The sequence below is a fragment of the Mobula birostris genome, chromosome 4 (assembly GCF_030028105.1).
Source record: "Mobula birostris isolate sMobBir1 chromosome 4, sMobBir1.hap1, whole genome shotgun sequence".
In the NCBI taxonomy this organism is placed as follows: domain Eukaryota; kingdom Metazoa; phylum Chordata; class Chondrichthyes; order Myliobatiformes; family Myliobatidae; genus Mobula; species Mobula birostris.
In genome coordinates, this window is record NC_092373.1 from 9930923 (window position 1) to 9943103 (window position 12181).

The 12181-nt window shown below is 43.4% G+C and overlaps 1 protein-coding gene across 1 annotated transcript in view; it reads right to left on the reverse strand.

The window, feature by feature from the left end:
• The window catches only part of LOC140196972 (vomeronasal type-2 receptor 1-like), a 40322-nt gene extending 28457 nt beyond the window's left edge, over window positions 1-11865 (reverse strand). Inside the window, exons 1-2 of the mRNA XM_072256908.1 lie at window positions 11308-11865; window positions 8124-8531 (exon numbers count right to left, since the gene is read on the reverse strand). Of these exons, the coding sequence (XP_072113009.1) occupies window positions 8124-8531; window positions 11308-11865 (966 nt within the window). The remainder of the gene's footprint in view (window positions 1-8123; window positions 8532-11307) is intronic.
• Window positions 11866-12181: the final 316 nt, after the last annotated feature.

The window sequence follows — 12181 nt, forward strand, 5'->3', positions numbered from 1 at the left end:
TGGAACGACTACTTTACAATTTGGTTGTCAATGATTTAGATAATGGAATTAATGGCTTTGTGTGAAAGTTTGTGGATGATACAAAGATAGGTGGAGGGGTAGGTAGTGCTGAGAGATCAATGTGATTGCAGCAGGATTTGGACAAATTGGAAGAATGGGCAAAAAAGTTGCAGATTGAATACAGTTGGGAAATGTATGATAATGCATTTTGGTAAGAGGAACAATTGAGTGGGCTATTATCGAAATGCGCAGAAAGTTCAAACATCATATGTGCAGAGGGACGAAGGAGTCCTCGTGCAAGACTCCCAGAGGGTTAATTTATAGGTTGAGTCTGTGGTAAAGAAGGCAAATGCAATGTTGTCATTTATTTCAAGGGGAACATAATATAAAAGCAAGGAGATAATGCTGAATCTTTATAAGACACTAGTCAGGCCACAATTGGAGTATTGTCAAGAGTTTGGGTCCCATATCTCAGAAAGGATATTTTGTCATTGGAGAGATTCCAGAGGTGGTTCATAAGGATGATTCTGGGAATGAGGGGGTTAATATGACGAGTGTTTGGCAGCTCTGGGCTTGTACTCACTGGAATTTAGAAGAATGCGGGGGATCTCATTGAAACCTACTGAATGTTGAAAGAACTAAAACAGGAGGAAATCTGTAGATACTGACTAGAAAGTGTGGATATGGAAAGGATATGGTGGGGGTATTCAGATCTAGAAGGCACAGGCACAAAATTGAGGGATGTGCTTTTAGAACAGTAAGGAGGAATTTTTTTAGCCAGAGTGTAGTGAATCTGTGGAATGCTCTGCCACAGACTGTGGTGGAGGCCAAGTCCGCGCGTATATTTAAGGCAGAAGTTGATCCTTTCCTGATTGGTCAGGGCATCAAAGGATATAGCGAGAAGGCAGATGCATGGGATTGAGTGGGATCTGGGATCAACTATGATGGAATGGCAGAGCTGAATGGGCTAATTCTGCTCCTATGTCTTATGGTTTTATGCTCTTGAAGTGGAGTAAAGAGAGGCATGAGGCAGAAGTTATCAAAATTGATTGGAAAAGAACACTGGCGGGATGACAGCAGAGCAGCAATGTTAGAAATTTCTGGAAGCAATTCAGAAGACACAGTATACATACATCCCAGAGACAAAGATGTTTTCTAAAGGCAAGATGAGACAACCAAAAAAAGAGAAGTCAAAGCCAACATAAATGTCAAAGAGAGGAGATATAATAGAGCACAAATTAGTGGGAAGTTAAAAGATTGGGAAGCTTTTAAAAATCAACAGCAGACAACTAAAAAAGTTATGAAGAAGGTAAAGGTGAAACTAACTAATAATATCTAAGAGGATACCAAAAGTTTCTTCAGATACATAAAGTGTAAAAAAGAGACAAGAATAGATATCAGACCACTGGAAAATGATGCTGGAGAGGTAGTAATGAGGGACAAGGAAATGGCAGATGAACTGAGTAAGTATTTTGCATCAGGCTTCACTGTGGAAGACACTAGCAGTATACTGGAAGTTCCAGGTGTTGGGGGCATGAAGTATGTGAAATTACCATAACTAACAAGAAGGTTTCTGATAAACTGAAAGGTCTGAAGGTCGATAAGTCACCTGGACCAGATGGTGTACATTGTGGGGTTCTGAAAGAGGTGGCTGAAGAGATTGTGGAGGCATTAGTAATGATCTTTCAAGAATCACTATATTCTGGAATGGTTCCAGAAGACTGGAAAATTACAAATATCATTCTACTCTTCAAGAAGGGAGAGAGGCAGAAAAAAGGAAATTATAGGCCAGTTGGTTTGAACTAAGTGCTTGGGACGATGTTGGAGTCGATTGTTAAGGATGTAGTTTTGGGATACTTGAAGGCACATGATAAAACAGGCTATTGTCAGTATGGTTTCCTTGAAAATCTTGTCTGACAAGTTAGTTAGAATTCCTTGAAGGGAGAACAAGCAGGATAGATGAAGGAGAATCAGTTGGTATTGTGTACTTGGATTTTTAGAAGGCATTTGATAAGGTGCAACACCTGAGGCTGCTTAACAAGCTACAAGCCCATGGAAAGATACAGGAAAGATTCTAGCATGGATAAAGCAGTGGCTGATTGGCAGGAGGCAAAGAGTAGGAATATAGGGAGCCTTTTCTGACTGGCTGCTGGAGACTAGTAGTGTTTTACAGTGGTCTTTGTTGGCACTGATTCTGTTTATGCTGTACATTAATGATTTACATGATGGAATTGATTGTTTTGTTGCAAAGCTTGCTGAAGGAATGAAGACAAGTGAATGGGCAGGTCGTTTTTGAGGAAGCAGAGAGACTACAGAAGGACATGGACAGATTAAGGGAAAGGGCAAAGAAGTTGTAGATGGAATAGAGTGTTGGGAAGTGTATGGTCATGCATTTTGGTAGAAGAAATTAAGGGGTGGGCTATTTTCTAAATGAAGAGAAAATACAAAAACTGGAGGCACAATGGCACTTGGGAGTCCTTGTGCAGGATTCTCTAAAGGTTAATTTGCAGGCTGAGTCAGTGGTGAGGAATGGGAGCAAAGAGAGCCTGCTGGTGACTGGTGGAGATTTATAGAGGTCTTTGTTGGGACCGATTCTTTTTGGTTTATGTCAATAATTTGGATACTGGCTTTGTTGCAAAGTTTGTAGATGATATGAACATGGGCATGCAGGATTCCTAAAGTTTAATTTGCAGGTTGAGTGTGTGGTGAGGAAGGGAAATATAATGTTAGGATTTCTTTCAAGAGAATTAGCATATAAAAGCAAGGGTGTAATGTTGAGACTTTATAAAGCACTGGTGAGGCCTCACTTGAGTATTGTGAGTGGTTTTGGGCCCCTTATTTTCGACAGGATGCGCTGAAACTGGAGAGGGTTCAAAGGACGTTCACATAAATGATTTCAGGATTGAATGCCTTGTTATGAGAAGAGTGTTTGATGACTCTGGGCCTGTAATTACTAGAACTCATAAGAATGAGGGGTGAAACCTACCAAATGGTGAAAGGGTTTGATAGTGGATGTGGAGAGGATATTTCGTATGGTGGGAGAGTCTAAGAATAGAGAACACAGTCTCAGAATAGAGCAGTGTCCTTTTAGAACAGGGATGAGGAGGAATTTCTTTAGCCAGGGAGTGGTGAGTCTGTGGAATTCATTGCCACAGGCAGCTTTCGAGGCCGAATCATTGGGTATATGTGAGGCAGAGGTTGATGGACTCTTGATTGGTTAGGGCATGAAGGGAGTTGGTGGAGGGGAGCGCAGGTGATTGGCTGAGAGGAAAAATGGATGAATTGCCACATGAAATGGTGGAGCAGACCTGATGGGACAAATAGCCGAACTCTGCTCCTATATCTAGTGTTCTTAGTCCTTGCAAACAGCAACCAAATCCATTCTCCACACCATGAAGATACCCTTTGCAGTATTGAATTACCTGCATCAGTATTAGTGTGGCCAGATTTCAAAGTTCAAAGTAAACATATTATCACCGTAGCTATACCCTGAGATTCATTTTCTTGCAAGTACTGTATTCACAGTCGTACAAAGGAACACAATGGAATCAATGAAAAACTACACACAAAGACTGACTAAAGTCAATGTACAAACGAAGACCGTGAGACATGGGAGCAGAATTAGGCTATTTGGTCTAAAGAGTCTGCTCTGCCATTCAACCATGGCTGTTCCTACTGTCCCCCCACTCAGCCCTACTCCCCAGCCTTCTCCCTGTAACATTTGATGCTGTGTCCAACCAAGAACCTGTCAATCTCTGCCTTAAGTACACCCAATGTCCTGGCCTCCACAGCTGCCTGTGGTAACAAATTCCACAAACACACCACCCTCTTTCTCCATATTTCTGTTCTAAATGATGTACCCTCTTGTCTAGACCACCCCCCTCCCGCCCTGCCCACCTTTCCACATCTGCTCTGTCTCGGCCTTTCAACATTCGGAAGGCTTCAATGAGATCTCACCCTTCTAAATTCTAGTGAGTACAGACCCAGAGCCATCAAATGTTCCTCGTATGATAACCCTTTCATTCCTGGAATCATCCTTGTGAACCTCCCCTGGACCCTCTCCAGTGCCAGCACATCTTTTCTTAGATGAGGAGCCCAAAACTGTTCACAATACTCAGGGTGAGGCCTCATCAATGCCTTACAGAGCCTCAGCATCACATCCCTGATCTTGTATTCTAGATCTCTTGAGGAGAATGTTAATGTTGCATTTGCCTTCCTCATCACCAACTCTAGCTGCAAGTTAACCTTTAGATTGTTCTGCACAAGGACTCCCAAGTCCCTTTACATCTCAGACAAACTGTACAATTGCTAAAAATTAATAAATTAATAAGCAAGTAAATGATACTGAGAACATGAGTTGTAGAGTCCTTGAAGGTGAATCCATATGTTGTGAAATCAGTTCAGTGTTGAGCTGAGTGAAGCTATCCATGCTGGTTCCGGCGCCTGATGTTGAAGGGTAGTAATAACGGTCAGTGAACCTGGTGGCATGGGACCAGACGCCCTTTATATCCTTTCCGTAGGCAGCAACGAGACCAGAGTATGATCTGGATGGTGGGAGTCCTTGATGATGGATGCTGCTTTTTTTGTTGATGTGCTCCTTGCAGATATCCTTAATGGTGGGAGGGATTTGCCTCCGAGAGACCAGGCCTGTGTCATTCAGAGGGAAATCAAACGCGAGGGAACAATAATACGAAGACCTTTGACGGAGATCCTAGTGCACTCAAGGCAGCAACTGCGAAGCAGCCCGGTACCTGCGACTTTGGTTCAATTCCATCGGATGGAAAGCACATTTGGACTGGAATAAATAGGGGCCGGAGTTGCACCAAGTTAGGTATTCAGTGTGACCGAAACCGCAGAACGAAATACGGGAAAAGGTTTACAGTCACCTGCACCGGTTTGGCGTCATGGACACCCTTTTCAATCTGGAGTGACAAGAGACAGCAGGTGCTAGAACCTGAAATGATATACAATCCACTGGAGAAACTGGGGAGCAACACACATCACACGGGATGAACTCAGCTGGATTGGCAGCACTTAACAGGGAAGTGGACAGTCAACCAGTTGGGACTTTTCAGCCCAGATGAAGGATCTCAGCCCTTCACAGACGCTGACTGACTCGCTGAGCTCTTTCGTTTTGGGGGTGGATTATTTATTATTGTCATCAAGATACAGTGGAAAACGATGACCTGCATACTGTTTGCACAGATCAAAGCATTACTAGTGCATTGAGCTAGGATAAAGTAAAACAATAACTATGCAGAATAAAATGTAAAAGCTACGGAAACAGTGCAGTACAGGTTAACCTTAAAGTACAAGATCATAACGAGGTAGATTGTAAAGCCAAGGGTCCATCTTGTCGTTCAAGAGTCACATGCATGTTAGAAGACAGGAGCTCTATGTAGCAGGGAAGGGTCAGATTGATCCCGCAGAGACTAGTGGAGAAACTGTCGCTGCTTGGCCTTAGCACTGCCATGTGTCGCTGGATTCTGAATTTCTTGACAGAGAGACCACAGTCAGTCCGTGTTGGCAGGAACATCTCTGACTCCATCACACTGAGCACTGGATCCCCACAAGGCTGTGTCCTTAGCCCATTGCTGTTTACACTGCTAACACATGACTGTGCAGCCAGATTCAAGGAGAACCTGATCATTAAATTTGCAGATGATACCACAGTGGTGGGGCTCATCAGCAAAAATGATGAAACTATGTACAGGGAGGAGGTCAAACACCTAGAGAGCTGGTGCAGGGATAACAACTTGATGCTTAACGTCACCAAAACCAAGGAGATGATCGTCAATTTCAGATGGTCTCAGCCCGAGCACACACCCCTCAGCATTAGCGGCTCCACAGTGGAGAGAGTGGAAAATGTTAAGTTCCTTGGGGTGCAGATCTCGGACAATCTCACCTGGTCCAGGAACACCATTGGGATTGTGAAACGGGCCCAGCAGAGATTGCACTTTCTGAGGAAGCTTAAACAAGCATCACTCCCCACTAACATCTTAACTACGTTCTACAGAGGCATGGTTGAGAGTGTGCTGACCTTTAGCATCACAACCTGGTACTCCAGCTGCAGTGCTGTCGACAAAAAAGCCTTGCAGAGGGTGGTTAGGGGAGCAGAGAAGGTTATTGGGGTCTCCCTACCTTCTGTCCAAGACCTCTTTCAGAGTCGATGCCTCCAGAAGACACGGTACATCATTGAAGACCCCTCATACCCTCTCCATGAACTGTTTGTTCTTCTGCCATCAGGCAAACGTTACAGGAGCATCAAAACTAAAACCACAAGGCTACTAAACAGCTTCCTCCCACAGGCAGTCAGACTGCTAAATAGCTGCTCCACCTGACTCTGCTTTGGACCCTTTTAACTTGCACTGGACACCTATAACTGATTTAACTGACATGTGGCTGTTGTGTTTTACTATTTATTGTTATGTTTATTATTTAGTGTTGCATTTGTTATGTTGTGATTGCACTGCTCCTGGGAAACGCTGTCTCATTCTGCCCTGCAGAGCTGATGTATGGTTAGAATAACAATAAAGTTTTTTGAATCTTGAATCTTGAATCTTGGAGGAGGCTTATAGTTTAAAGGATTGGCACAACATCGGGGGAGGGGCCGAAGGGCCCGTACTGTGCTACAATGTTCTACGGTCTATTCTTGTCACATGCACCAGGATACAATGAAAAGCTCGTCTTTCATGCTGTTCATACAAATCAAATTATTGAGGTGGATTGAGGTGGAGCAAAGTAAAATAATAGTACAGAATAAAGTGTTACCTCTGCCGAAAAGCGTGCAGTGTAGGTAAACGATAAAGTGCAAGATCATAACAACGGAGACTGTGAGGCCAAGAGTCCATCTTGCCGTTCTAGAGCAAGGGTTCTAGACCCCTTCTCAGAATAATGTACTTTAATATATAAAATAAAATACATAGGATTACAAAGTCTCAGCTACTGCGGTTTGTTGCCGACACTCATAATTGAACGAAATGCTAAATTTAAGTTGTAGGGGTTCCTGACAATCTTTATGCCATGGAGCCTTACCATTAACCAAGGGGTCCGTGGACCGCAGGATGAGAACCTCTGACAGAGGTTATTTTCTTCCCATTCAAATTGACGGACCCCTTGCTCCCCTCCTCTAGAATCTATCCACGGTCCCCCAGTGGTCCGTAGACCCCAAGTTAAGAACCTCCATTCTAGAGTGAAAATTCCCCCAGTGCACAAGCCGTCATTATTTCTACATTATGCCTTCCCATTTTTCTTGATTAATGTTTCTTTTCGGCCTCATTTTGTAACGCGGACCAGTTTCCGTACTAAAGCATTAGGCATCCAAGTTCGAGGTCAAGTTTAATCGTCATTCAATTATACACATGAATACAACTAAACCGAACTGCGGGGTCAAGGGGCAAAATACAGTACTAAGAGTCACACCGCACTCAATGGTCTTATAGTTACGGCAGCAGAAAAACATCGTCGTCGTTAGGTCGCATCTGGAATTTCCAGATGGTGGACGATCTCTCTCCAAGCCGCTCTGTCCCGACACTTGTCCACAACATCACTGGTCTTGTCCAGCTTGGTCCAATCCTCGATATTATCCAGCCACGTTGTTCTTTGCCTTCCTCTTCCTTTCTTTCCCGCCACCTTTCCATACAGCAGGTCCGACAAGATGTTATCTCTCCGCGTAACGTGTCCACAATAAGCAACTTTTAACTTCATAATCTTCTCCAGCAATGTCCGTGGTCTATCAACTTCGGACAAAACCCTCTTATTTGAAACTTTCTCTACTCAGTTGATCTTCAACACTCGTCGATAGCACCACATTTCAGAAGCATTAGTTTCGTTTGTGTCATCCTTCTTCAGGGTCCATGTTTCTGATCCATACCTCAGAACTGACCATACGTAACACTCGAGGAAGCAGATTCTACTTTGGATGTCTACCTTCCGATTGCAAAGTAGATCTTTTAGCTTCATGAACTGGGTCTTAGCCATACCTATTCTCCTTCTGGTCTCAACTTCACATCGCCCGTCATCTGTCAGACAACTGCCAAGATATTCAAACTTTCGCACCTGTTCAACGTCTTGTCCATTCAGTTCTAACGATATCATCATGAATGAGTCTTTGTTTTGCTTACCACCATCGATTTTGTTTTTTTAGGGATGATTTTAAGTCCGTAGGTAAGGCTTTTCTCATTCATTTTATTGAGCATAATTTGCAGTTCGCATTCGCTGTCAGCTAACAGCGCGGTGTCGTCCGCATATCTGGTGTTATCCACCTTCCGGCCTCCGATTGGAATACCTGTCTCCTGATGGTCGCATTCCCGAAAAATCCATTCTCCGTAGAGGTTGAACAAATCCGGCGTGCCAACACAGCCTTGCCTTACGCCTCGTTTAATACATGCCCATGGTGATAGCTCATTTTCTGCCCTGACCGCCACTTTCTGTTTCCGATACAAGTTCCTTATTATCCGTACATTCTCCCATCCCAGATAGTACTTGTTCAGCACCTCTATTGCTTTCTCGTGTCTTACTTCATCAGAAGCCTTTTCATAGTCAATAAAGCATAAGTAGATGGTCTTTTATGCCTCAATGCATCTCTCCACGATGTTTCTCATCGCAAATATTCTTTCCCTTGTTCCTGAGCCTTTACAAAAACCAAACTGTTTCTCCAATTTCATCGCTGATTGTACCTTTCATTCTGCCGAACACTATTTTCAACAGTAGCTTGATGCAGTGAGACATTATGCTTATCGTCCTGTGTTCGTTACATTTTATCATCCTTGGCTTTTTTGGTAAGGCGATAAATACCCATCTGAGAAAGTCCTCCGGAAGATTTCCTGTCATATAAATGTTGTTTAATATCGCTAAAAGGTTCGTTTTTCCCTTCGGACCAAGTGATTTCAGAACTTCAGTGGAAATCTTATCTTCACTAGCAGCCTTTCTGACTTTTAGACTCCGAATCGCACTTTCCATCTCTGACATCAATATTTTAGGTTCATCATCATCATCATCATCATCATCATCATCATCATAGCTTGTCACACCAGACAGCCAGCCACTCTAGTGTTGTTTGGTTGATGTTCAGCAGGTCAGTGTCAGCTAAATCAGGTGAGAGTGAGCAGTTGCGCAGAACGTGTTCAATTGTCTGCACCCTTTCACCACACTCACAGGATTTGCTGGTCTTTAAACCCCACTTCACCATATTGTCTCCTGTCCTACAAACTCGCGCTCTCGCTCTGTTGAGAGTGCACCACTTCCGTCTGTCAAGCAGTGCCCCGTCTGGTAACATTTCTGTGGGGTCTTGCGCTGTATTGTTTGGTGGGGTTCTGGCTTCTGTTTGTTTCCAGATGTCAATCCTGTATGTCTGGGGGGATGCTCCGTGCGGTAGTTCCTCCACTGTAGCAAAGCTTATCCTCTACTTTAGGCGGTTGGAAACTGGCACATGATGATGTAGTGGGTGCCGTGGATCTGAGTTCTGTTTACCTTTCTCAATTTTTGTTGTAGTGTGTCTTTGGATCTCTGGGGGAGCAATGCCTGCAAGTCTGTAAATGATGTTAGTGGGTGTGGGGCGCAGTGGGCCCGTGATTATTTGGCAGGCTTCGTTAAGCAATGGGTCTATTTTCTTAGCATGGGCTGATCTGCCCCACACAGGTGCACAGTATTCTGCAGGTGCATAGAGTGCTAGGGCAGTTGTGTGAGCATTAGCTCCCCATTTCGTGCCAGCTAATTTTTTCAAGAGAGAATTGCGAGAGCCAACTTTCCCTCGGAGTTTTTGGATGTGGGTGACAAATGAGAGCGTCCTATCCAGTATCACGCCCAGGTAAACTGGAGTCGGATGGTATTCGAGCTCCTTCCTACACCAGAAAATGAGTTTCTGAGCTGCTTCTCGATTCCTCAGGTGGAATGCACACACTTGAGTTTTTGGTGGATTTGGGTTCAGAGACCATTTTTCATAATATTGCTTCATTGCTTCGAGGACTGCTGTAAGTTATACTTCAACTTCTTGGAAGGAGTTAGCTTGTGTTGCTATGCATAGGTTGTCTGCATAGATAAACCTGCGTGTGTTAGGAAAGGTTGGTTGGTCGTTTGTGTAAACATTAAATAGTAGAGGTGCCAGGACTGATCCCTGTGGAAGTCCATTCTTTTGTGGATGCCACCTACTCTTAATTCCATTCATTTCTATACAAAATCTACGATCTTCTAGGAGGCTTCTTATTACTTTGACTGTGGTTTCGTTCTTTAACATTTTAGATAATTTCAGTAGAAAGCCTCTGTGATTCACAGTGTTAAATGCTGCTGTTAAATCAACGAATACTGCCCCTGTAATTTGTCGCATTTCAAAGCCATCCTCAATATACTGTACTGGGTTAAGTTCAGGACTTGACTGCAGCAAGAGCGGCCTGGCCTGAACCTGGCTTGATCTGGTGTTAGAAGATCTTCGAGAAAGGGGGATATTCTTTTCAGTATGAGTCTCTCTTAGAGTTTATAGAGGGTGCAGAGCAAGGAAACCGGCCTGTAGTTTTTTAGGAATGTTGGGGTCTTTATTGGGTTTTAGGAGAGCAACAACTTTGGCTCTTCTCCACTTTTTAAGTATTTTTAATGATCTTAGACAACGGTTAAAAAGGGATAAAAGCCAGTGGCGTACTTTATGTCCAAGATGTTTAAGGAATTCATTAAGAATCCCATCTATGTCAGCAGCTTTGTTGGATTTTAGCTGTGATTACTTCATCCTTTAATTCTTCCAGGGTGAGAGGTGGGAAGTTGTTATTTCCGTTTGACTTCATCTCCTGATGTAGCTTTTCCTTTTGCCTCCGTTCCTTGTTATTTGGTCGACCATTTAGTATCAGTTGGTGGACAAACTGACTGGGTGTTACGGCAGCAATTCTCTGTGGTGGTCTATTGTCTGAGTGGAGTTTCCGAACAGTTGCCCATGCCTTCTTACTGTTCTTGGCCATGTCTGTGTTTTCTATCACTTCCTGATAGTTTAGGTTGATTAGTCATTTCACTTAATTCTGGTAAATCTTCAGTCCTGCTATCTTCAAATAATTCCGAGATGTACTCAACCCATCTGTCCATGATCTCTTGTTTTTCACAGCATGGATTACCACTACCGTCTTCAATACACCCAACTGACAGCACGGTCCTCCTTAATTTCGTCATGTCCTTTACCCTTTGATGAAGTCCTCTATAATCATGACTTCGTTGATACTGCTCAATTTCTTCGCTCTGTTCATTCATCCAATTCTCTATCGCTTCCTTGCATTTTCTTTGAATCAAGCGGTGTAGGGCTTTGTAGCGTTCATTATCCCGATCTTTTACCTTTCTTCTTTCTTCAGTTAACTTCCTCAGCTCATCGGTGAACCAAGGGTTATGGCTTTTTCTCTTTTTCTGACAACCCAAAGTCTTTTCCGCAACTTCTGTTACTGTTGTTTTAAACTTTTCCCAGATGTTCTCCACTGCCATGTTGCTACCCCCGTCATCTAAGACTGAAAATCTATTCTCCGTTTCGGCCAAATACTCGACCTTTTTTGCTTCATCCGTAATAAGCAAATCAAAATCTATTTTGTTTGATGGTTTGGCCTTTCTCAGCTTCTTCAAACGCACACTTACGTCCAATACCACAGGGTTGTGATCTGTATAACAGTCAGCACCAGGGTACGTTTTCACTTGCTTCACTCCATTCCTGAACCGATTGGCTACTAAAATGTGGTCAATTTGGTTTTTTACTGAACCATCAGGACTGGTCCACGTGTACAATCTCCGTTTTGGCACACTGTACCAGGTGTTCACTATCATTAGTTTGTTAGCTTTTGCATATTCAACCGGTCTTTCTCCGCGGTCGTTTCTTTCGCCAAGCCCGAAGGGTCCAACCGTCATAACTTCTCTTGCGCTGCCAACTTTGGCATTAAAATTACCAAGAATCACAGTTATTTCGTTGTTTTCAGTTTTTCTTTCATTAGCCTCTCAACTTCTCCGTAGACTAGATCGACTTCGTCATCGTCATAGTCCGTGGTTGGCATATAGACCTGTATGACGTTAATGTCAAATGGTTTCGCCGAAATTTTAATCATCATCATTCTTTCGAAAATGGATGCACTGCCTTTGATAGTTCTCGCTGTTTCCTTGTCTACCAAAATTCCAACTCCGTGCTTACGTTTACTTCCTCCTGAATAGATCAGTTGGTAGCCATCAT